The sequence below is a fragment of the Heteronotia binoei genome, chromosome 6 (assembly GCF_032191835.1).
Source record: "Heteronotia binoei isolate CCM8104 ecotype False Entrance Well chromosome 6, APGP_CSIRO_Hbin_v1, whole genome shotgun sequence".
Classification (NCBI taxonomy): domain Eukaryota; kingdom Metazoa; phylum Chordata; class Lepidosauria; order Squamata; family Gekkonidae; genus Heteronotia; species Heteronotia binoei.
This window is the reverse complement of record NC_083228.1, coordinates 82,601,897-82,627,971: the sequence shown is the minus strand read 5'-3', so window position 1 is coordinate 82,627,971 and position 26,075 is coordinate 82,601,897. Positions and strand designations below refer to the sequence as shown.

The following is a 26,075-nucleotide window of genomic DNA, read 5'->3' as shown; positions in this document are numbered from 1 at the left end:
CCAGAACTCTCCAGTTTTTTCCTGGCCCTGCATGAAGCAGGACGGTTTTCTTCCGAGCACCTTTGGGAAAAGCGCAGAAGATCCGGACGAGCAGGAAGAACGAAGGCCGGGAGCGTAGGGGTTGGTCCCCAACAAAACCGGCAGAGGGGCAAGCTGCCAGAGGGCTACTCGCGAGTAGGCCCGATCGTCAAAGACGGCAGAGCCCTCTAGAGCTCCGTTTCCTCACTGATGCGACAGAAACAGAGCAGGAGGAAAGCGGCACAAAGCCGCGTGAGCCCAAAAGCTGCAGCGCGGTAAGTCGCCCCGCAGCGGGAAAGGGCCTGACATGGTCGGGAAGACCGACTAAACCCCCGGGAAGAGGCATGGTGTAGACAGAACTGCCTGGAGCCCAAACTGCGTTGCAGTGAAACGCATGGCAGCGGGGAGAAACCCTTCACGGGGGCAGTTTAAGGGTCTGAGGGAAGAGTGGAAGACACCTTAAGACCCGACAGGGGGCGCAGTGAAGGCATGCTGCCTTCCATTTTAGGCTCTTCGCGCCCTTTTTATTTTTCTTATTGCCTCTACTTTCACTTTTGTTTCCAGTGACGTGGGAAAGCGACGAAATGGCGGCTAGCTCAAAGAGCAATTCCCCCAGTGAGTTCGACCTGCCTCTTCTGTCAGGAACACTGACCCCTCAGCAGGAGGCTCAGAACCCCGATCTTTCAGGGGAGGATGCCAAGGCAAATTTGCTGCGATGGCTTAAACAAGAAATGTTAAAAGAGCTGGGGCAGGATCTCCGTCAACACTTGGACTCCCCTGCTTCCTCGATGAAGCAAAAGAAACAAGAGGGAAGGAAAAGAGGCAGAGATACCAGCCCTAGTGACTCTCTGGAAGGGCGACCTAAGGGCAGGTCTCATTTAGGCCTAGATTCGCCTCTCCTAAGTTCGGCTGAGGAGTCGGAGTGCTCTGATCAACAGTCAGACAGGGAGGAAGGTGAACTTTCAGAAGAGGAGGAACAGCCTGCTACAGTGCAATCTAGGCTTTTCCCCCTCGAATATCACTCAAACATAAGAACATAAGAGAAGCCATGTTGGATCAGGCCAATGGCCCATCCAGTCCAACACTCTGTGTCACACAGTGGCCAAAAATTTTATATACACACATACACTGTGGCTAATAACCATTGATGGACCTCTGCTCCATATTTTTATCTAAACCCCTCTTGAAGGTGGCTATACTTGTGGCCGCCACCACCTCCTGTGGCAGTGAATTCCACATGTTAATCACCCTTTGGGTGAAGAAGTACTTCCTTTTATCTGTTTTAACCTGTCTGCTCAGCAATTTCATCGAATGCCCACGAGTTCTTGTATTGTGAGAAAGGGAGAAAAATACTTCTTTCTCTACTTTCTCCATCCCATGCATTATCTTGTAAACCTCTATCATGTCACCCCGCAGTCGACGTTTCTCCAAGCTAAAGAGTCCCAAGTGTTTCAACCTTTCTTCATAGGGAAAGTGCTCCAGCCCTTTAATCATTCTAGTTGCCCTTCTCTGGACTTTCTCCAATGCTATAATATCCTTTTTGAGGTGTGGCGACCAGAACTGCACACAGTACTCCAAATGAGACCGCACCATCAATTTATACAGGGGCATTATGATACTGGCTGATTTGTTTTCAATTCCCTTCCTAATAATTCCCAGCATGGCGTTGGCCTTTTTTATTGCAAACGCACACTGTCTTGACATTTTCAGTGAGTTATCTACCACGACCCCAAGATCTCTCTCTTGGTCCGTCTCTGCCAGTTCACACCCCATCAACTTGTATTTGTAGCTGGGATTCTTGGCCCCAATGTGCATTACTTTGCCACATTGAACCGCATCTGCCACGTTGACGCCTACTCACCCAGCCTCAACAGATCCCTTTGGAGTTCCTCACAATCCTCTCTGGTTCTCACCACCCTGAACAATTTAGTGTCATACGCAAACTTGGCCACTTCACTGCTCACTCCCAACTCTAAATCATTTATGAACAAGTTAAAGAGCATGGGACCCAGTACCGAGCCCTGCAGCAACCCACTGCTTACCGTCCTCCACTGCGAAGACTGCCCATTTATACTCACTCTCTGCTTCCTATTACTCAGCCAGTTTTTGATCCACAAGAGGACCTGTCCTTTTACTCCGTGACTCTCAAGCTTTCTAAGGAGCCTTTGATGAGGAACTTTATCAAAAGCTTTCTGGAAGTCAAGGTAAACAACATCTATTGAGTCTCCTTTGTCCACATGTTTGTTCACCCCCTCAAAGAAATGTAACAGGTTAGTGAGGCAAGATCTTCCCTTGCAGAACCCATGCTGAGTCTTCCTCAATAACCCGTGTTCATCAATGTGCCTACTCATTCTGTCCTTGATAATGGTTTCTACCAACTTTCCCGGTATTGAAGTCAGACTGACTGGCCTGTAATTTCCCGGATCTCCTCTGGAACCCTTTTTAAAGATGGGGGTGACATTTGCTACCTTCCAGTCCTCAGGAACGGAGGCAGATTTCAATGAAAGATTACAGATTTTTGTTAGAAGATCCACAAGTTCAACTTTGAGTTCTTTCAGAACTCTCGGATGTATGCCATCCGGACCCGGTGACTTATTATTTTTTAATTTGTCTATCAGTTGTAGGACCTCCTCTTTTGTCACCTCAATCTGACTCAGGTCTTTCAACACCCCTTCCAAAATTAGTGGTTCTGGGGCGGGCAAAAAGTTCTCGTCTTCCACAGTGAAGACGGAGGCAAAAAATTCATTTAGCTTCTCAGCCATTTCCCTATCCTCCTTCAGTAATCCTTTTACCCCATGGTCATCCAAGGGCCCCACTGCCTCCCTGGCTGGTTTCCTACTTCTAATATATTTGAAGAAAGTTTTATTGTTGGTCTTTATGCTTTTTGCAATATGTTCCTCATAGTCCCTTTTTGCCTGCCTGATCACAGTCTTGCATTTGATTTGCCACAGCCTGTGTTCCCTTTTACTAATCTCACTTGGACTGGTTTTCCACCGCTTAAAGGAGTCCTTCTTACCTTTTACAGCGTCCATTACTTTGTTTGTTAACCACGCAGGCCTTTTCTTATGCCTGTTTGTGCCTTTCCTAACTTGTGGTATGTATTTTATCTGAGCTTCTAGGATTATAGTTTTAAATAGCGTCCAAGCTTCCCCAAGGGTTTTGACCGTATGTACCTTTCCTTTCAGTTTCCTCCTCACATGCCTCCTCATCTCAGTGTATTTACCCCTTTTAAAGTTAAACGTGGTTGTGGTGGTCTTTTTGGACAGCTCCCTATTTATACGAACAGTGAAATCAATAACCTTATGGTCACTGCTACCAAGTGGCGCAATCACTTTTACATCTCTCACCAAGTCTCGGGCATTACTTAGGACCAAATCCAGGATCGCCCCACCTCTGGTAGGTTCTGAGACCCTCTGCTCCATAGCACAGTCATTGAGAGCATCAAGAAACTCAATCTCTTTCTCTCGACCAGAACACATATTGACCCAATCAATCTGCGGGTAGTTAAAATCACCTATTACGACACAGTTTATACGTTTAGCTGCTATCTTTAAGCCTTCCATCATATTATAATCGTCCTCTCTCTTTTGATTTGGTGGGCGATAACAAACTCCCATAGTTAAATTTCCTTTCGGGCCCTCTATTTCAACCCAAAGCATTTCTAAAAGTGAATCTAATTCTCTGACCTCAGTCTTACTGGACCGTATATCTTCTCTGACATACAGAGCCACCCCACCTCCAACCCTTCCCTCCCTATCCTTCCTATATAGCTTATATCCAGGAATCACCGTGTCCCACTGATTCTCCTCATTCCACCAAGTTTCTGAAATGCCCACAATGTCTATGTTTTCTCCCAACACTAAACATTCCAATTCACCAATTTTACTTCGAACACTTCTAGCGTTTGCATACAAACATCTATAATTTCCCAGGCGAGCTAGGCCCGCCACCTTCCTCCTGCTGCCTCGAGACTCTGGCAGACAGTCCATACTGTTTGTCACCTTCACAGTGGACAACTCAGGTCCGTTACCCGGTAGAAAAATAGCAGCCAACCCTTCATCTCTTTGAGACGAGTCCTCCCGAACCAGAGACATTTCATCTCCTGTCGGCTTTCCCCCAAGATTTAGTTTAAAAACTGCTCTGCCACCTTTTTGATTTTAAGCGCCAGCAGCCTGGTTCCATCCGGGGACAAGTGGAGACCGTCTCTTTTGTACAGCTCCCGCTTGTTCCAGAAAGCATCCCAGTGCCTAACAAACTTAAACCCTTCCTCCTTACACCATCGTCTCATCCACACATTGAGACTTCTAATTTGTGCCTGTCTCTCCTGCCTTGCACGTGGAACAGGTAGCACTTCTGAGAAGACTACCTTGGAGGTCCTGGCCTTAAGTCTCCCGCCTAGCAGCCTAAATTTTTCCTCCAGGACCTCACGACTGCATTTCCCCACATCATTGGTGCCAACATGCACCACGACCACAGGCTCCTCCCCAGCACTGTCTATCAGCCTATCTACTACACGCGTAATGTCCGCTACCTTCAAAGTTGCTCCCTAAGGTTTTAAGGACCCTTAATTTTGTGGCAACTCCTAAAGAAAAGGAGGAACTGGATCCTGACCTTCCCACAGGCTCAGGGGAAATGATGCCAAAACTGAGTAGCGCTCAAACAGGCGTTCCCTTGCCAGCTGCCTTTTTTGCTATGGTTAAGGCAGAGTGGGAACGGCCGGCTAAACCCAAGGCCACCCAGCAAGTTCTTTCTAAACTCTATTCCCTAATTCCGCAGGCCACTAAGAGGCTAAAGTTACCAACGGTAGATGACCCTGTAACTAGTCTGATCTCTAATTCGGTCCTGCCCATGGACGCAGATGGTTTGCCCAAGGACCCATGTGATAGGAGAATAGAGCAGGCTTTGCGCAAGGAATTTGAGGCGACAGCCTGGGCCATTAAAGCAGCCACAACATCCTCATTGTTTGCCAGAGCAATGTGTACATGGGCTAATAATTTAGCAGCAGTGGATAGTGGAGCTCCTAAGGAGTTCAAGGACGAGCTAAAAAAGATTGCCTTATCTGCTGCCTTCGTGGCAGATGGTTCATTGGATACCATGCAGCTAGCGGCTAGAGCCATGGCATGTGGCGTGGTGGCTAGACGCAACATTTGGCTTCGAAATTGGGAGGTAGATACTGCAGCCCAGGCCAGGGTGGCAGCAGTACCTTTTAAAGGAGCCTTGTTGTTCGGAGAGGGCCTAGATAGGTATCTCATTGAGAACAGGGATAAAAAGAAGGTCCTACCCTCTAAGGGTAAAGAGGCAAAACAGAGGAAATCCTTTCCTTCCTTTCGAGACCCCAAAAAGCCTTCTAGACCAGGTTCCTTTCGTTCCTTTAGAGGAAAGTGGCAACAGAAGGGGCGTGATTCCAAACCCTACTATTCTGGTAAGTCAGACCAGAATTCTAAAGCCCCTTCAAAAAAAGGGGGATCCCAATGACTATACCTCCCACCAGGCGACAGGGAAAATAGGGGGTCGTCTCTCTCTGTTCGCAGACACCTGGAATCATTCTATTCAAGACAGGTGGGTACTGGAGGTGGTGGCACAGGGCTACGCCATAGAGTTTCACTCCCTCCCTCCCAACCGCTTTCGTTGGGTCCCGCGGAAGCGGGATTTGGCCGCTCACAGAGCAATGTTGTCAGCCATTCAGCATTTGGTGGATATAGGGGCGGTGGAGCTGGTCCCAATACTCCAACAGGGGTTGGGAGTTTATTCAGTAATTTTTTTAGTGCCAAAGAAGAACGGGGAGTTCAGAACCATCCTGGATCTGAAATGGCTCAACAAGTTCGTTCAAACGAAGCATTTCAAGATGGAGACCTTACGGTCGGTGTTGCTAGCCATTCAGCCACAGGATTTCCTGGCTTCCTTGGATCTATCCGAGGCTTATTTACATGTTCCCATTCGGGAATCACACAGAAAATTTCTGCGTTTCTCCTACGGGGGGAAACATTTTCAGTATCGGGCCCTACCATTCGGTCTGAAGTCCTTGCCCCGGGTGTTTACAAAGATTTTGGTGATGCTGGTGGCGGAGCTGAGACTGCAGGGTGTGGCCCTGTTCCCTTATCTGGACGACATTCTGGTGAAGGCGGGGTCATACCAACAATGCCTGGAGGGCATTCAACAGACGGTAACCATGTTACGTTGTCCCGGCTTTGTAGTGAACTTGGAAAAGAGCAATCTTCTTCCCTCACAGAGGCTAGTGCACTTGGGAGTGGAGATAGATACGACCATGGACAGGGTTTTCTTGACTATAGAGAGATGGGAGAAGTTCTGTTTTCTGTTACAAGGGGTTCTGCAACAACGCAGGGTGTTGGTTATGACTCTAGCGCAGTTGTTAGGAATGATGGTCTCTTGTCAGGACCTGCTGTTTTGGGCCAGGTTCCACACTCGACCCCTGCAGTTGTTCCTTCGTCTTTTCCAAGACTTTATAGGGAACAAAATTCCCAAACTGGTGACATTGCCGTCAGAGGTGACAACCCAGTTACAGTGGTGGCTGGATCCGGTTCGCTTTCTTCCAGGTCATCCACTCCGTGAACCCCAGAGAGTATGTATGACCACAGATGCCAGTCTGTGCTCACTCACAGGATCAAATGATTCAGGGACAATGGGAGCCCCACGAGATGAAGCGCAGTATCAACTTCTTGGAGCTCAGAGCGATTCGGCTAGGGTTACTAGGGTTGCAGGCAGTCCTGATAGGTCGCCATGTCCTAGTAAAAATGGACAACTCAACAGCCAAAGCGTACGTGAATCGACAGGGAGGAACCCGGGTGAAATCTCTTCATGCCGAGGCGAAGGTTCTTTTCGAGTGGGCGGAAACCAATCTCCTGTCGATCAAGGCGGTTCATGTTCCGGGAAAGGACAACCTGTTGGCAGATTGGCTCAGCAGACGTTTTCTGGACCAGACGGAGTGGATGTTGCACAGAGATACCTTCAGTCTGATAGTGGACAGATACGGTCCAGTGTCGGTGGACTTGTTTGCCACAGCAGAGAATCGTCAGGTGGACAGGTTCTTCGCAAAAAACAGAGACGCAAGAGCAGAAGGGACCGATGCGCTCAGTGGCGAGTGGCTGACGGGGCTACTGTATGCTTTCCCACCCATTCCTCTATTGCCCAGGGTGATTCAGAGGGTGGTGGAGTTAAGGGCAGAGGTGGTGCTGGTGGCTCCTTTCTGGCCAAGACGGGCGTGGTTCCAGGAACTTCTGAGGTTGTCGGTTCAGCCCCCTTGGCCGCTACCGAGGAGGGACGACCTTTTGATTCAGGGCAACATATCACACCCTCAGCCGGACCTGTTACAGTTGACAGTTTGGAGGTTGAGCGGTTGCAGCTCGAAGGGCTAGGTTATGCCAAGAGGGTGGTGGATACTATGTTGGTGTCACGTAAATTCTCCACTAACAGAGTGTATAACACCACTTGGAAGGTTTTCTCTTAGTGGGCAGCCCAGCAGGGGTGGGACCCGCTGAAGGTGAACGTTCAAGGTGTTCTTTGTTTCCTACAGGAGGGGGCGGACAAAGTGCTTTCCACTAGCACACTACGGCGTCAGGTGGCTGCCATCTCTGCTATCCAAGGGGTGCGGGGGCGTAAGGCCTTGTCAATGCATCCGCATATTAGATGCTTTCTGAGGGGTACTGCACTTCTCAAACCACCACAGGTGCACAGGTTCCCTTCGTGGAAGCTGAATGTAGTGCTGAATGCCTTGTGTAGGCGTCCCTTCGAGCCTATGGCATCATGTGGGATTAAAGAGCTGACTTTAAAAGCGCTCTTTCTAGTGGGTATCACCACGGCACGTAGGGTGTCCGAGTTGAGGGCCCTTTCAGTTGACAAGGAACTCTGTATCTTTCATAATGATAAGGTTGTGCTGAGACCAGACCCATCTTTCATCCCTAAAGTTCTGTTTTTCATAGGTCTCAGGAGTTGGTACTTCTGAATTTTTGTCCCAATCCTAAGTCTCCCAAGGAAAGGGAGTTGCACTGTCTAGACGTTAAGAGGGCGCTTAGTTTTTATATTGAGCGCACAAAAGACTGGAGAAAGTCTGACTCCTTGTTTGTTTCTTTCAGTAAAAGGTCACAGGGACTTCAGGTTTCCACTTCCTCTCTTAGCAGATGGTTGTGGGAATGTATTGTTCTAGCTTACAAGGCCCAAGGTCAAACCCCTCTGGATGGGATCACGGCTCACTCTTTGAGGGGTGCTGCAACATCAGCTGTGTATAGGTCATTTCCGTCCTTGGAAGCTGTGTGTAAGGCAGCAACTTGGAGGTCAGTGCATACCTTTACCAAGCACTATAGGGTAGATAAGTGGGCTTCGGCGAAGGCGGCCTTTGGGAGGCGTGTGCTGCAGCATGCACTCTAAACAGGGAAGCCAGTCCTGCCCAGGGATGTACAGCTTTGTTATGTCCCAGTAGTCGGACCGACCCACTGACCAGACCACCGGAGAACGGAAGATTTGTATCACTTACCGTGAAGCTTCCTTCTCGGTGGACTGGCAGTGGGTCGGTCCGGCCCGCCCTTTGGAGGTTGAACGGCTTCCTGGGTTTTGGAGATGGATTCTGGAGCTGGTTCCTTCTCTTGGGATAAGTTACGATACTGTGGTTTACAATACTCTGGTTCAATCATCCATTCTGTATGGTGCATTGAAGCATAATAAAATTGTTCTCCTCGTTTACTCATTATTAGAGTATGTTTAATGGGGAGGTTTTGGAAGTATTTTTCTTAGGGGGATGCGGCTTGGGTACAACTGGAGAGTTCTGGGAGGTATAGGCCACTCCCCCCTCCAGATCAATTGGAAGACCCGACCCTGTGATGAGGAGGAGCCTATACCCAGTAGTCGGACCGACCCACTGCCAGTCCACCGAGAAGGAAGCTTCATGGTAAGTGATACAAATCTTCCGTTTTGAAGCCAAACTCCTGCACAAGCACATAAACAGCTGACTTAAGGCTATTCCTAGTAAACATTCTTCTCAAAGGGCCTTCATGCTAAAAGCATTCCTTGCCCTAAGCAAGGTTTCTGGAAGGAAACCATCAAAGCTCTCTGATCCTACGGAGTCAAGTAGATACCACCTATGGCCTTGAGATACAACATTTTATCAAGCAGCTCTACAGCACTCATTGTCTCCCTAATAGGATGAGAATAGTGTAGTGATCCTCAGTAAGAATTGAAGTTGTAAGAAGAAGAAGAAGATATTGGATTTATATCCCGCCCTCCACTCCGAAGAGTCTCAAAGCGGCTCACAATCTCCTTTACCTTCCTCCCCCACAACAGACACCCTGTGAGGTGGGTGGGGCTGGAGAGGGCTCTCACAGCAGCTGCCCTTTCAAAGACAACCTCTGCCAGAACTATGGCTGACCCAAGGCCATGCTACCAGGTGCAAGTGGAGGAATGGGGAATCAAACCCGATTCTCCCAGATAAGAGTCCGCGCACTTAACCACTACACCAAACTGGCAACTTTATCATGATTTCCTTGTGCAAAATGGTAAGCTGTGCTTTAGCTCTTGGGAGTTCTATATGTACCCCATAGGCTGAATATCTCCCCACCCCCAATCAAGATATCAATTTGTCCAAGCTGTGATCTGAAATCACTATCTGGCTCCCTGGCACTTCTGCCTGAGCTCATGAACCCCATTTAATTCCTTTCTTCTTCCTGTGGAGTGTTTCCATCCTCAAGCATGTGGTAACTGAGTTCTAGGGTCTCATTGGTAGCATAAAAATACATTTGACAGTATGTTACACCTGTGAAAGGTTAAAAGCCAGATTGAGGTGAAACTGGAATCTGATTATATGAATGGGGGGAAAATGTTAAGTGGAGGAGAAAACTCAGAAAGATTGCAGTGGCTGAAAAGGCTACAAAAGCTGAAAAGAAACATGCTGCATGTTTGAAGCTGATGATAGGAACTGATTTTTTGTTTGAGGTCTGGCATGAGGTAATCTATTGCACCACAAAATAAAGCTCTATCTATGTTATCGGAGTCTTTGCTCTGACTAATCCTGGAGTTTGGAGAATATCAGTGAACAAGCCTGAGTGCTCTGTGCTTAAGCCAGAGAAGAAGTTATATTAATTGTAGATAGTTCTATAAATAATATTGCCAAGAGTCTTTTTGCCTGTACATGATACGTGAAAGAATTCTTCTTTTACTGTCTAGTAACTGCTTAGAATCCACATGTAAAAAATTCTGAAAATATTTTACTGCAAGAGAGTTAAAGCACCTTTAATATTAACAAACTTCTGCCCTTTTGCAACTCACCTTAGTCCCAGTCCCTTTCTGTACTGGGTTTTACCCTGCTCTTACAGCTGTTCTGCTTTTCTGTATGTGGTTGTGCATTGCCTCCTACTTTTGCCTTGCATTTCTGTAGGGTTTATGAATTGATCAGCTCTCAGTTCAGTTTTGCGTTGCAGTTTCACTGGCTGTTCTGAATGCTCTATTTGGTTTATATTTTTTGTTTCTGCTATGATACTTGTGCTTTTTCTTGATGTTTTATTTTAAAAATTGCATTGCCAAATCCCACTATACCCCCACCTTTCAGTTTTAAATAAAACATTGCAAGAGTTTTAAGCATGTTTGTATTTTAAGTAAAAATAATATCTTTAATTCTGTTTCTCTGTATCCTTTATAAAGTTTATATCTCCACTACCTGACATTACATTTTTTTATATACATGGTCTGCCCCACGAAGTCCCATTTATGTCAGATTTGACCCTCGTACAAATTAGTTCAACGCCACTGCTGTAGGGGAACATTTTAAAAGTTTTTCTGGGCTTTCATTGACAGGAGTCTTGTTTCTGCCTTATTCATAAGGATAACACTGTAGTGAAATTTGATAAATTATTGCATCACAGATACCTTCATTTGGAAAATGAATGGCTGAAGTCTCTGAGCCAAGGTAAATTACAAAATACGGTAGTTGCTGTGCACTCAATTTCTGAACAATGTACAGAGTTCAGAGTAATAGCAATCTTCTTTTCATATCAAACTTATATGCTACAAATGAGTACAAGTACATTTTGATGCGATTCAAAACAGTGCCCATAGCTGTGATCCCAAAGAAAACTCAGTTATGCCACCTAGGATTTTTATATACCCTAGCACACTACTTAGAAATTCCATCGTAAAAACATGGATTTAGAACAAATTCTTAATAAAAAATAATATAAGTATGTTTATGGAAAATGACTACATTCCTGTGTATGGCTAATTTCTGCTCGAGTTTCAACTTATAAAACACATTTGGCTTCAACAAATGATCTTCAGACAGCTGAAATACAACTTTAATTTTTAATTAACAATGCAAACTATGTCTTCTATTTACATTTAAAAAATTATAACATCAAATATTCTCTTAATCCTCTTTACCCCTTCTCTTACTCCCACGAGCATCCTCTCCTGCCACACCCCACCTATCCTTCCCCATTTGCCTTCATCTCTCCACCCAAATAGTTGGCATATGTTGGTATTAGTGGCAAACCCATACAGATTGCCTAACTGAAGTACAACCCACTTGTTAAGATGCAGCAATTCAAAAAAAACATGTACTTAAATGACACAGTGTTCTAATTGATGTTCTTTGAGTGAACTCATTAACTATATAATTAAGATCAATTTCCTTGATCTTGTTATATTCTTGATTGTATACTATCAGGGGTGGCCAACAGTAGCTCTCCAGATGTTTTTTGCCTACAACTCCCATCAGCCCCAGCCATTGGCCATGCTGGCTGGGGCTGATGGAAGTTGTAGGCAAAAAACATCTTGAGAGCTACCGTTGGCCACCCCGGTATACTTTATTTATCTTAATAAACATTTTAAATTTCAAAAAAGATATCAATTTCCTGAGAGATCTGTTTATGTCCATGAAGAAAAGCCATGTGATTGAGCCCTGCCTATCTGATGTGTGACTGTAGAAAAGTCTTTATTTTATGACCTTTCTGTGGTGCGGGAGGAAACAACTATGGTAAGGCCTATTCTAGTAAATTTAGTGAATTTTGGTAGTAGCTGGTGCACTCTTTCCTTGTTCTCTGATCTGATTAGATCAGTCATATCATGAAAACCTAAGTGTTTAACATTCTGCTGCCTGCAACATTCAAAAACATATCCTAAAAAAAGTCAGCAGCCAGATGGGTGTTATACTGCCATTAAACCCGTTTTTAATTTTATTGAACCTATGGGACGCCTTTCCATTACCGAAATCACAGCAGAAATTTATCTCTCTCGCTTTCACAGCAGCAAAACACACAATAGCTTCTACCTGGAAGTCCAAACAATCTCCATCTTTAAAGTATGGGCCCACAAACTCTGGGAGTATGTTTATGTTTAATTCGATTTATACCCCGCCCTCCCCGCCAAGGTGAGTACTTTATCCTGGATAAGATAGCAGATTTATGTCGGCATGCCGATGCTTCAGGTCTCTCAGCCCTGAGTTCTAGCAGAGTCACTGCCACCAAGGGAGCAGGCTGATTGAGACTCTGTATCGTTTTGCACTTATCAATAAAAACCTTCTTCTAAAAAAATATCCTGATGAAGCTGTAGTCAGTCAACATCAAAGTCAATTTTGTAAAAGTTTAGAATGTATATTCTATCATAGTGTCCTCTGGCAAACTTTTCAGTTTTGCTAATGTGTTGGGACACACATCTGAGGAAAAGTGATTGTGTAAACTGCTGCATATATTATCAATGATTTCATAAAAGATTTTCCTATGGAAATCCTCAGGCAATTGAAACTGGTGAGGATTACACCCTGCATCAATACATCATTCAGGATTTCTGCATCAAGAACTGTAGGACTCTCTAAATCTGTCTTTTGCTGTCATGACTGTGACCAGAACTATTCAAAGTTGTTCCTCTTTCCAGCAAAGACTTTTATCAAATCTCTGTATCCAACCCCTTTACATCACTCTCTCCAGACCCTTTGACCTTGTCAGCCCAGGTCGCAGGGGCACTCTGGGAGCCCTCCTAGAAGGCAATCTGGGAAACCTCCAGAAATCGCCTGGAGACTTCCTAGCACCAAATCCCTCTTCTCTGTTTCCTGCTTGGGGAGGGGGAGAAGCTTGACCATTTGGCTTGCGCCATTAGCATTTGTATACAGATAGGCTGGGAGGCCTCTCTGATTGCAGAAAATGGATTTTAAAAACATCCACCCAGGAGAAAAAGGCATTTTGTTATACTTGCCGATGTTTCTCCAGGCTGCACACAAGGCAAACGGAAATTCTGAAAAGGCATCTGATTTACATTGCCCCCCACTCCGGGCTTCAGCTGCCATCCATTGCCCTCAAGTGAGTTTGTCAATATTGCCTGGCAGTGATATTGCTTGGGAGAGGCTCAGTACCCCCCAGTCAAATCCGGGGTGTGTGTATGTGTGTGCTTGAGCAGCCGAAGTCTACACCTATGCAGAAGGACAGCCTTGAAATATCTTTCCTTTTGGCATCTGTTACCACAGAAGGCATTATCTAAAGTCGGAAGCCATCAACCTCACAAGCGAGGTCAGTGATTAAAGAGTAAGGGCCGAGTCTGTCTCGCGTAATAGTTCCTGATGAGTTAACGCGGCGTTACAAGGGAGTTGCCCAGTAGTGAAGCTTGTTCTGCGGAAGAAAAGGCAAGAACGTCCAGCCGTTAGCGCTCAAGTTCTGAAGCTCGCTGTTAACCAAGCAGACGCTTTCTGTCCTCAATTTGCAGGGAGAAGGGGCGGAGCCACGGTCAGAGTGGGTCACATGACCTTACGTGTCGACGCAGCAGCCATCTTGTGTTGTTGGGGCTGAGAATTGGTTTTGGATTCGAGAGAGTCTCCGTCCGCGACCTCAGGTAAACCGAGTCTCGGTGGCCTCACGTTTCCCCTTTTAGACGCGACCCTCTTGCTGAATGTCGGCTTACCTCTCCTGGTCCGCGCCTGTTTCTTGGCTGCGGCCCTTCCTCAGGAAGAGACGTAGGCCTGTTATGAAGCACCGGCCTCCCGTATGGGTCTTGCCCCACGGAAGCGCATGGGAAGTGGCGAAACAGTTTGGCATGTAAGGCTGTTAGCCATGCTAGTAGCTGGGTGAGCGGAAGGAAGTGTTGGTGAGTTTGATCCTGCCTTGGGCTCCGGTCTGCCTTCAGACAGCTGTGGCCCTTGCCTTCTCCATGCGGTATGTTGGCAGCAACTGCTGAAGCTTGGTGGGCGGATGATACTGGGCTGCTCTTTGGCAGGCAGTTACGTTGGAGCTTGTAAGTTCTCTGAGCTTTTACGTTGGCCCCCATTTATTCTTCCTGTGGGACCCTGTCTCACTGTGGAGGAAAGCACCCTTCTTTTCCTTCCCACTCCATGGCTGTGGCTTGCCGGTATCGAGAGGGAGGAACAGCTTCAACACCATGACAGCTCCCTCTCAGTTAGCCAATGACTGAAGAGTTGTAATCGCATAGCAAAGTGTGTATATATGGTCGGGTGCGAGGTTCGGGAAATGGAGGGTCATGTTCAGTTTGGGAGATCCGCAGGATGTTGTTTAGAAAAATGAGTAAGTAATTTGTGGAGTGAGATTATTGTAATAGAATTTGAGTATTTTTAATCGTTCTTCTCTCAGGAGTAATCTTGGGGACCCTATAATGTGGAATATTGCTTTAAAGATTGTTGTCTACCTGTATTCTATTAAAATATAGAATCCCAAAGTAGTGTGTTTATCTGTCATTTAGAAATGCATTGCAATGCTTAGAATAATGTAGTAATAAAACATTCTCGTGTTCAGTATGTGTATTCTCAACTCTTCTGTTTGTAGTTTTATTTACAGGGATTTTAGGATGCAGCGTTATTACTGGTAACTGTCAATGAAATGAAAGGGGGGGTGTCTAACACTTTTACCCAAGTAATCTCTTTGTTCCATGGTTTTACCCAAGTAATCTTTGTTCCATGGTTTCTAGAAGAGGTTCTCACACGTGCCTCACTAACTAGTACTATTAAACAATTTGCAATCACCATGGTTTCTTGGTTTAGAAAAAGTGAAACACATTCCATGAACTTGTTTAATAACATTTTTAATAATTGTGTTATATAGAAGAACAGGAACAAAAATTGAGATGATAGTCCATCTTTCATTGTAAACATAACTGAAGAAATGAGGAGGAATGCTGCACTTTGGAGTGTTCTTACAGGTGTATAGGAACACTGCTTAAATGTACAGAAGATTTTGTCTCAAGTTTTCATAATGTAACAAAAATTTAAGGAAACAGTGTCCCTACAGAGTGGCTTAAGGTGCAATTTTAAGCATTTAATGAATAAAGGCCTGTGTTTTTTACTTTCTTGTTTTGAGAAATAATTAGCCTTGCTTTTAATGACAGGCTTTGCAATATACTGCCTCCATATACTACAGTGCTGTCCTAAACAGAGTTATCACCTTCTGAGACTATTGGTCAGTGAATTTAGAAGTGTGTAGCTCTACTTAGGATGACATTGCTGGTCTTTGAGATCTTTCTTTCTAACACTCGTCACAAAAACTTCTGTATGAGAGAATCCAAAAGGTCATTTTTTATATTAAATAAAGACATATCACCAGATGTACAGATTTTTTTTTGTGCTGCATGCATAAGATCATTGAATTTGTATACTGAGCAGCCATCCATTCCCTAAATAAGAACCCCTCTTCTTATGCATAGTGTGTCTTATTTTGCTAAACTGTTTCATTAATCACATTATTATAAATGTTGACATAATAATAATAATAAAAATAATAAAAATAAATTTTATTTGTACCCCGCCCTCCCCCGCTGAAGCAGGCTCAGGGCGGCTAACAACACAGTGACCAATGGTACATTAATAAATAAAACATTAATAAACAACATAGTAACCAATGGTGCATTAATTAAAACCATTACATTAAGAACATTAAATTAAGCATTAACTTAACCTTAAAAACCAGTAGAACATTAATTAAAACAAACTATAACATTATCATTGACGCTATTCTAGTTAGTGCTAATGGCGGATTTTCTTCGTTGTAAAATTGTACTTCAGCTGTTCATAAAAGCTAATTTAAAAAGAGTGGTCTTGCAGGCCCTGCGGAACTGATCACTGATCTGTTAAACTGTTCTGTGTAACCCTAGTGGACTGCAGTACTAAAGTAGTTCATTAGCTCTGATGGACTTTAGAAAGCCCATCTATCTTGTCTGTGGCTACTCTTTTGCCCCTTCCTTAATCTGTCATCCACAGTTTCTCTGAACCAAACAACAGTGTTGCTTGTTGTAGTTTACTTCCTAGGCATTTATTTCACTGGGCCTCATCTAGCAAAGTGCTTTGAGATACTGTGTGCTGTGGTGCTTTCAAGAGCTGAGCTTAGCTCTTAAAATAATTGAGCAAAAAGTTATGGTGGGGAAAACATAATGTTACCTAATAGAGAAGGGTTGGCTTCAAACTATGAATGGGCAGTTAAACAGAGACAGTGGTTCTACTTTGCAGGTAGAAGTATTGTGTTATGGACACAGCCAGCAACACTGCATTGTTAGTGGGCTACCAAAAAGGGATTGCATGACTGGATCCAAGGAGCATGTCCAGGTTGAAAAGTTTGATAAAGTTGAGACTAAAAAGGTCTTCCATCCTTCTGAGGTTGGTAAAATGAGTAGCCAGCTTGCTGGGGGTAAAGTGTAGATGACTGGGGAAGGCATTGGCAAACCACCTGTAAAACAGTCTGCCATAAAAATGTTGTAATGTGATGTCACCCCAGAGTTGAAAATGACTGGTGCTTGCGCAGGGGACTATCTGCATATACCTTAAGTGGCATAGGATAGACAATGTGCACAGAAAGTCTCTATAGGAAGTAAAGGCTGGATTGAGGTAGGCAACCTTGGCCATCATGGAATATGACTGAATTAAAGAAGGTGGGTTCAAAGGCCACAGGGAAATTTTTTGGCAAAAGCTCTAATATGCAGACAGGTAGATAGATCCAAGTGGACATAGAATGATGTTGAGAAGTAAATTAGGTGGACAAGAACAAGAAAATACATGTCATTTTGTAATTTACCTAGACTAGCAGCAACGTCAGTTAGCAGGCAACTTTTATTGCCTTTTATGGCTATCCAGACCAAATGGCCTTTTAATTTGTCATAGTGTTCCACCATGTGATCCCAGCTTTGTATCAGTTTGCCCTATTAACCCACCAACTACATTTATTTCAGCCCACTGTACCTTACCAACTTTGTTGGTCTTAAAGGTGCAACTTGACTCATGCAGGGTTTAATCACCAGCTTGTGAGCAGTATTCCTGTTTTTTCAGAAGCTCTTTTAAACTAGCGTCAACAAAAATTGGGTACAGCTAGGAGGACCTTTAATATCTTGGGGGAGGGGGTTGTCCAGTGGTAGAGCATGCTTAAGGTACTGTCTCCAGACAGTATGTGAATGCCCACACAGTTATTGAGGAAACACTAAATAAGACTTGACCTTTATTTGGTTGATTATAATGGGTAAAATAGCTGACTAGCTAATTAAAACATTTAGGTACTTTTGTGCTAGAATCTTTCAGATTGCTTAGAATATTGTTTGCACAAAATTAAAGGTATATAAACTCTTTAAAAATAAATACTAACAATTAAGAGCCACTATTAAAAAGTATACTCTATGCCACAGACTGTTTAGTATAAATAAAACCAAATTAATCTGCAGTAAAATTTCAGCTTCCTGATGGTTTAGGTTTGACAATTTTTTATTGGTGCCATATCCATCATGTCTGGGTTCAGTTTAAGCTTAATCCTTTTGAGAATTGGATCTGTTGAAGCTGGGCGAGTGGGCGTCAACATGACAAATGATGTTCAATGTGGCCAAGTGCAAAGTAATACACATTGGAACCAAAAGTCCTAACTATAAATACAAGTTGATGAGGTGTGAACTGGTGGAGACTGACCAAGAGAGATCATGGGGTCGTGGTAGATAACTCATTGAAAACTTGTTCATTAATGATTTGGAGTTGGGAGTAAGCAGTGAGGTGGCCAAGCTTGCAGATGACACTAAATTGTTCAGGGTGGTGAGAACCAGAGAGGATTGTGAGGCACTCCAAAGGGATCTTTTGAGGCTGGGTGAGTGGGCGTCAATGTGGCAGATGAGGTTTAATGTGGCCAAGTGCAAAGTAATGCACATTGGGGCCAAGAATCCCAGCTACAAATACAAGTTGATGGGGTGTGAACTGACAGAGACTGACCAAGAGAGAGATCTTGGGGTCGTGGTAGATAACTCACTGAAAATGTCAAGACAGTGTGCGATTGCAATAAGAAAGGCCAATGCCATGCTGGGAATTATTAGGAAGGGAATTGAAAACAAATCAGCCAGTATCATAATGCCCCTGTATAAATCGATGGTGCGGTCTCATTTGGAATACTGTGTACAATTCTGGTCACTGCACCTCAAAAAGGATATAATAGCATGGGGGAAAAGTGCAGAAAAGGGCAACTAGAATGATTAAAGGTTTGGAACACTTTCCCTATGAAGAAAGATTAAAATGCTTGGGGCTCTTTAGCTTGGAGAAACGTCGACTGCGAGGTGACATGATAGAGGTTTACAAGATTATGCATGGGATGGAGAAAGTAGAGAAAGAAGTCCTTTTCTCCCTTTCTCACAATACAAGAACTCGTGGGCATTCAATGAAATTTCTGAGCAATCAGGTTAAAACGGATAAAAGGAAGTTCTTCTTCACCCAAAGTGTGATTAACATGTGGAATTCACTCCCACAAGAGGTGGTGGCGGCTACAAGCATAGCCAGCTTCAAGAGGGGGTTAGATAAAAATATGGAGCAGAGGTCCATCAATGGCTATTAGCCACAGTGTGTGTGTGTGTATTTTGGCCACTGTGTGACACAGAGTGTTTGGTTGGATGGGCCATTGGCCTGATCCAACATGGCTTCTCTTATGTTCTTAAAATGTTGAGACAGTATGCAACTGCAATAAAAAAGGCCAATGCTATGCTGGGAATTATTAGGAATGGAACTGATAACAAATCAGCCAGTATCATAATGCTCCTGTATAAATCGATGGTATGGCCTCATTTCGAATACTGTGTACAATTCTGGTCACTACATTTCAAAAAAGAGATTATAGCACTGGAAAAAGTGCAGAAAAGGGCAACTAGAATGATTATGCATGGGATAGAGAAGGTAGAGAAAGAAGTACTTTTCTCCCTGTCTCACAATACAAGAACTCGTGGGCACTCAATGAAATTGCTGAGCAGTTGGGTTAGAACGGATGAAAGGAAGTACTTCTTCACCCAAAGGGTGATTGACACATGGAATTCGCTGCCACAGGAAGTGGTGGTGGCTACAAGCATAGACAGCTTCAAGAGGGGATTGGATAAAAATATGGAGCAGAGGTCCATCAGTGGATGTTAGCCACACCGTATTGATGGAACTCTCTGTCTGGGGCAGTGATGCTCTGTATTCTTGGTGCTTGGGGTGGGCAACAGGGCTTCTGGTTGACCTCCTGATGGCGCCTGGTTTTTTTGGCCACTGTGTGACACAGAGTGTTGGACTGGATGGGCCATTGGCCATAAGAACATAAGAGAAGTCATGTTGGATCAGGCCAATGGCCCATCCAACATGACTTCTCTTACGTTCTTATGTTGTCTTATAATTTCAAGATGCTGGATGAGATACTGTGGGATTCTTAACACCCAGCCATGTATATTATTGTCAACATACTGGTTGCGCTTTGTTGCTCCAGATAGCCTTCCATAGTGACTTCATTTATATAAAATACAACATAGATTATGGTTCTAAACCCTGTTAAATGTCATGCTGTGTAACTTTGCTTGCACAAGTATGACTGTAAACATTTGAGAACTTTCCCTTCAGATGTCTCAAGAGAGATCCCAACCACTATAATAATATTTAATGGTCCACATTGTCAAAATACACTTAGAAGTACTGGGGAACTAACAACTTCATTCTTCATGTCAACCACCATGTGAATATATCCATCAGGGTTATTAATATTCTTTGTCCAATGTGTAATTCTGAAGACAGACTGAAATGGGTGAGAGAGGAATTTCTCATCTAGAATACTCTGGAACTGCTCTGCAACCACATTCTCAGCTTCCTTCCCAAGAATGGGAAGGTTAAAAACTGGTTTAAAATTAGCAAGATTGTCAGTGTTCATAAACGGGTAAGTAGTGGACTCATCATCCCTCTAAATGAAGATCTGACTCCTTTCAGTTAATGAACCAAACTAAAAAAATATCTAGCATCCTCAGTCCCAGGCAGTCTTTTCATATTCTCAAGGTTCACAGACCAAAACAAATTAAAAATGACTATGCACATTTTCTAAACAAATATGCATTTTTCATTTAGAAAGATTGTCTTGAAACCTGTTGAGGATTCATGTACAAGCCAGTATTTGAAATAGCTGCATAAATTACAACATAGAGCTATGATGTCTGTATCTGCCTTACTGGCAGTGATTTGAAAGCACCCTAAGACTTTAAAGAATAAAGTTCAGTTGTTAGCACTAGTTAGTACCAGTCTGAATTCTAGGTTAACTAGAATCTGTGTAACTGTTCTAGTTCTTGAAAACTGTGGTTAGCAGAGAAGGATACTTTGAGAACTTGAAGATGCCAGAGTACATAGTCTGGTTGTAGTTGCTAGGCAGCTGGGGGAGACAGCAAAAATACAGGTTACTGATCAGTTCTGAATTAAATTTGAGGTTCTGGTTATCATCCTCAAACCCCTCACCTGAACAAAACCTTCGAAAGGTGCCACACTGCAAATTTATTTTATTCATGCTCATCAAGGCATTAATTAGGATGTTGGAATAGTTAATCAAAGTGTAGATAGTAAAGTTGTTTAATTGTTGTGGTATATGGTAATTGCAGATAATTTAGTTGTGTTTGGTAATATAGCCACTGAATTAGAGAAATTTTAGAAGAAATGCATTCTCTTCAGTTAAGCAGTGGATGTGCAGGATCTGTGGGGGTGGGAGTTGGAATTAATTTCTGAGGAGTTGTGCTTAGCCACTAGCCAATTACCTTACCCATGGAAAGTGAGGTATCCAGTATCACCCCCAACCTCTTCACCTTCCAAGCCAGCACAAGAGATGTACCATCTAGGGTTGGGAGCCGGATACCCCAACTCTAACCTGTGCTCATCTTTAACTTGTTTTCTATTTTCTTTTGTATGTTTTATGGATCCTGTTTGAGATATTGTGCAATGTTAAGAGATTTTGTTGTATATCTTCTAACTACTGTTGATGGAACAGGTGTAATGTCACAGAATGTTCATGGAAATTGGCAGGGAATGAAACTAATAGTGTTCACACTTGAGCCTCTGTGGAGAAAAGTTTAGTTATGCTCTGATTAAAACCTCAGACAATTGCCTATGCTTCTGTGGTTTGACTAGGAGAGGGTGAAACAACAAGAGAAAAGCTGACTGTAAGAACTGAACTGAGTACTTTCTGCTTCTCAAGAAGCTGCTGTAGAACCAGAGCCAATAGGTCCCTTCTCAGTCTACAATCTGATCCCCAGTGTGTTCCTGCATCCTTTTAAAGTACCCTTTATTCATTTTCATTTGTTTCAGATTGTGAGCCTGTAAGGAGGAACCTAGAATATTATAGGGGGTTTTATAAGTGGTGATCAGAGAATGCAACCTCACAAGCCTTTCTTTCTTTTTGGGGAAGGAGGGACAATTGAATACAGGTGCTCCTTCCTTCTGAACATCAAGATTTTTTTGGTACTTGGTGTCCATCTTTAACTTTTGATTTGTTGAAATGAGATTTCTGGTGCATTATCTTGTGTTTCTTTTTCAGGTTAACTTTTTAAAAATGGCAGCAGAAACTCAGACACTTAACTTCGGGCCTGAATGGTAAGTATCCTATTTTGTATGAGTATAGCGTTTCCCCCGCCACCCCAAAAAGGGGATTTGGCTAATGTCTGGTTTAAGTACATTGGTTGGGGTGGGGTTGGCAAGCGCTATGCATTGCTGAATTAGCTTTTTTTTTTTACAATTATTTAATTACATCCTTGGTTTGTACTAAAAGCCAGCAACCTGTTATCACTGTGTTAATGAAATCCCAAATTATGTAGGGACATTCTTATTAGAACAAACCATTCAGTGAGACTGAAGGAAAGTCATGTGGGGAAAAAACCCAGGAGCACTGGGTGGTGTTATCTCCTGTTGCAGCTTTTCTGAGCTAGAAACACATTCTTTGCACTGCTTATTGTTACTCCTTCTGGTAGTATATATGTCGTGTGGGTGTTGCTCATGGGTACCTGCCAGCATTCCCTCTAAGTTGAGTTAGTGTGAGCTAGCTCACAGTTTTTTGGCCCCAGCTCACACATTTTTGTTTTAGCTCAGGAAGGTTGGCCACAGAGCACACTAATTTATGCAGTAGCCAAATCGCTCACTCACAACTTTAATGCCAGTAGCTCACGAAGTTGGAATTTTTGCTCACAAGACTCCACAGTCTAGAGGGAGCATCGATCCCTGCTATTGATGCACATTGCATGTGGGAACCATGAAAGGGATCATGGTTTTGACTGCATAGTAGTTTGTACTGAAGGTAAAGTCATTATCACTTGTGTATCCAGGGACTGAATGTATAATCATAATCTCTATTGAGCCAGATAGTTTTTTTTAATAAAAAAATTTGCTAGTGTTGGGTTTGGTACCTTCTCCAATGTGACCTGGCTCATTCTGGGTGGAGCTCCACTCACTTCATGCTGGCATCTCTGGAGCTGGGGGTAGTCATCCTGGGGCTCCCTTTGTGTGGCTCATGCTGATCTAGAAAAGGGCCAGGGGATGCTGGGGCAGGCCTCCATGGCAAGAGAGGACCCAGCAGAACAAACCTGGGCAACGTCATCAGCAGGCAGTGCTTAACACAAGGACCCAGAGGTCCAGGACAGTTGAGTCAAAATCCTGATGATGCCGGAGGCTGTGGCAAAGGCTGGGCAGAAGCTGAGGACTCTTTGGGGCGGGTGGGGGAGACAGACCCGATGGGAGCTGGGAGTAGGAGGCCAGCTCGGTCCAGAGGGGGAGGAACACTGGGCTGGAGGAGCCCTAGCTCTGAAGACTTGCATGAAGACAGCTCAGATGAGGAAAGCCAGGAGACTGAGAAGGAGACAGTAGGTGATTCTAATATACTTTGGAGTCTGGAATTGGGCTTAGAGCTGGTGGTGGTGAAGCTGCAGGGGCTACTGGTGATCCCCAGCCCGAAAGATCTGGCTGTCGTCAGCTAGGACCAAGGCTTTTTTTACTCTGGCCCCTGTGTGGTGGAACTCTCTGCTGGAGAATATTTGTGCCCTGCAGGATTTACTACCTTTCTGCAGGGCATGTAAGGCATTTGGTTGAGGCCAGTGATGGGACAGTATAAAATCTGGCACTCTCATAACACCTTCTATAACCCTCCCCCCTCCGGGTGGCATTTGGAAATTCTTTTTCACTATCTTGAAAAGTGTATTGCTGCTGTTGTATATATGTTTAGGTGTTGGTTTTTAATTTGAATTATTTATTGTTGTCTTCTGTTGTAAGCTGCCCTGAGCCCTGCTTGCAGGGAAGGGCGGCCAAGAAATCCAATTTAATAAATAAATAAAAGGAAGTCTCCCCAGCCAGCCAAGGAGGATGTGCAGGCTGACCTCTGATAGGGTGACCAAGGGAAGAGAGAGTATAGAGACAGCCAGAGGGAAGGAGGAGGAACTAGTTGACTTAACTTCCTCTTGTTCCCAATTCTGAGGGCAAAGGAAACCAACGGTGAGGAAGGTGACAGTGGGTAGAGGCATAGCCACAGGGCATGGGAAACCCCACAGCTAGTATAAAAAGCCACTGAGAAAGTAATTGTCTTTTGGGAATAATATATGGTTCATGTTATCAACCTTAAACAGTATGTATTAATGTAATATTTATTTCATTGTGAACATACATACTTTAAAGTAGGGAACTGGGAGTAGGCCAGGCCACCATGGCAAATTTTCTTTGGACCTAGGAGCTAACCCAAAAATGTAGGAGCCAGACTTATCCTTAATATATGCAGTGTTTTCATTGTCATATTAAGCACATTTTCCTCCTTTGGTACTGTCTCTTCTCTAACCAATCCTCTTCCCCACATAGGCTGCTCACAATTGACTGCATGTTCCTTTTCTACTGAGCATGGGGAAGAACAGCAGGGCTCTTGCATGCCAGGCCTGTTTCTACCCTTGAAACATGCAGACATTTAGGGCCATTTTATGTTTTGCAGCAAATCACTGAAAAATAATTCTAAGCAGCATTTCACTAGCATCCCATTGAAAACTTTTAACCACTTGGAAAACAATTCCTCTTTATGTTGCATTTTCATGCTAGTATCACCCACTTTAGATAACTACTACTTGTGTTTGGAGACATGTATGAGTTTAGGCCAGTGGCCAAGGCACATGGCTATTAAACATATAAGCCAACTACATACCACATGGGGAAGTGTTATAGTCTTTGGATGGATCAACATTATATTAGTCTTTTTATTAACTGTTGCATTTGTATGCTAATTTACTGCTGTTCACAGCCCTTACTGATTGCCATAATCCAACCTCAGCTATAATCACCCAATTACGTCTACATCTTGACTGTAATTAACCCTTCCTGATGACTAATCCTTCCAACATTGTAATGGCTGAAGAAATGTTGTTTCTGAAGAAGTGTGCATGCACACAAAAGTTTATACCTTGAATAAAGTGTTGTTGGTCTTTAAGGTGCCACTGGACTCAGACTTTGTTCTGCTGCTTCAGACCAACACGGCTACTCACTTGATCAGTCTGACTTCCACTCACTTGATCAGTCTGACTTCAAAGGATCAGATTTGACTACTGATATAGCTGATCCCAAATAAAGGGTTTTTTTTAGCTTTTATTTGGGTTATTTGTACCAAAGAGAGCTCCACACTGCCTTGGCTGGTAGGCTGCTTAAGCCAGGTTTTGTGGACCAGGTCAGCCAAGCTAGAGAGATCATTCCAGGCTCCCACCCATCCACACAACAGAGTCCAGAGTTCAGTTCAAGGGTCTATCAGCCAGATATGTGTTATCAGGGTCATTCAAAGAAGGCAGAGTTTAGGGCAGGGGATGAATTGGGCCATTTTTGTGAACAAATCCACGATGACCAAGATACATGTGTAGATTTTGAATAGTTGGAGATAAGTGATAAAGTCCATTGATATAGTGTTCCAGAGTCCAGTGAGTGTGGGCAATGGCTGTAAGAGCCCAGAGGGTTTGCTGGGGAGATCTTTGGTCCTTCTACAGACTTCACAAGAACTTGATTACCAGGTAATGTCTGATTGTACCCAGGACCACAAAGCTCCAGTGCAAGTAGGTGAGCCACTTTATGCTGACCAAAGTGTCCTGTTGGCCTGTAGTCATGGGTGAGTTGTAAAAGTTTGGATCGTACTGATCCTGGTGGGATGTAGATCCATCTGTGGTAGAGCAGTAACCCATCCTGCAAGGCGAGGTTACTTGATGAGCCATTGTTTGGTTGTTGGGAGCCTTATACCTGTAGTCCTGCCCGTGGATCTTGGGTTTGCTGGCTCCATACCTTATCCATGAATTCTGGACCAGAACATGTGGCATCAAATATTTCAGGAGGCAATACTGTAGCCCACAGTTTCTCATCCCCTGGTAAGGGGGCATACTCAGGCTCGTGGGAGAGCACATCTACCCATTGATTCTGGGAATGAGGTTCCCAAGGTTTTAAGGGGCGAGTCAATGGTGTGGCAAGGGAAACAAAGGCCAGAATAAATTGACAATAAAAATTAGCAAACCCTAAGAATCGTATATCTTTCTAGTTACATTGAGTTTGTCGTATCTGGGCTGCTGTCACCTTTTTGGGGTCCATGTGGTGAAATTATATGGCCCATGAATACTACCAAGCTGAGGTCAAATTCACATTGTTCAAGTTGGCGCATAGGCCATGTTGTTGGAGGTGTTGTAGAACCAGGCATACATGCTCTGTGTGTTTGGCAGATCTTGGGAGTAAATTAGAATCATCTAAACAAATGATTACAAACTGGTCAAGCAAATCCCAGGATATATCATTCATAAGCCTTTGGAAGATCATGGGTGCTTTGGTTAACCTGAAAAGCATCACCAGGTAT

The 26,075-nt window shown here is 44.0% G+C and overlaps 1 protein-coding gene across 2 annotated transcripts in view; it reads left to right on the top strand.

Annotated features, from left to right (window-relative positions):
• Positions 1-13,738: 13,738 nt before the first annotated feature.
• Positions 13,739-26,075, top strand: part of GIGYF2 (GRB10 interacting GYF protein 2) — a 108,513-nt gene continuing 96,176 nt past the window's right edge. Inside the window, exons 1-2 of one of the 2 annotated variants that reach the window (XM_060241949.1) lie at positions 13,739-13,836; positions 21,771-21,826. In XM_060241949.1, the coding sequence (XP_060097932.1) occupies positions 21,786-21,826 (41 nt within the window). In that variant the 5' untranslated portion in view covers positions 13,739-13,836; positions 21,771-21,785. The remainder of the gene's footprint in view (positions 13,837-21,770; positions 21,827-26,075) is intronic. The other variant, XM_060241950.1, reaches the window with a different exon arrangement.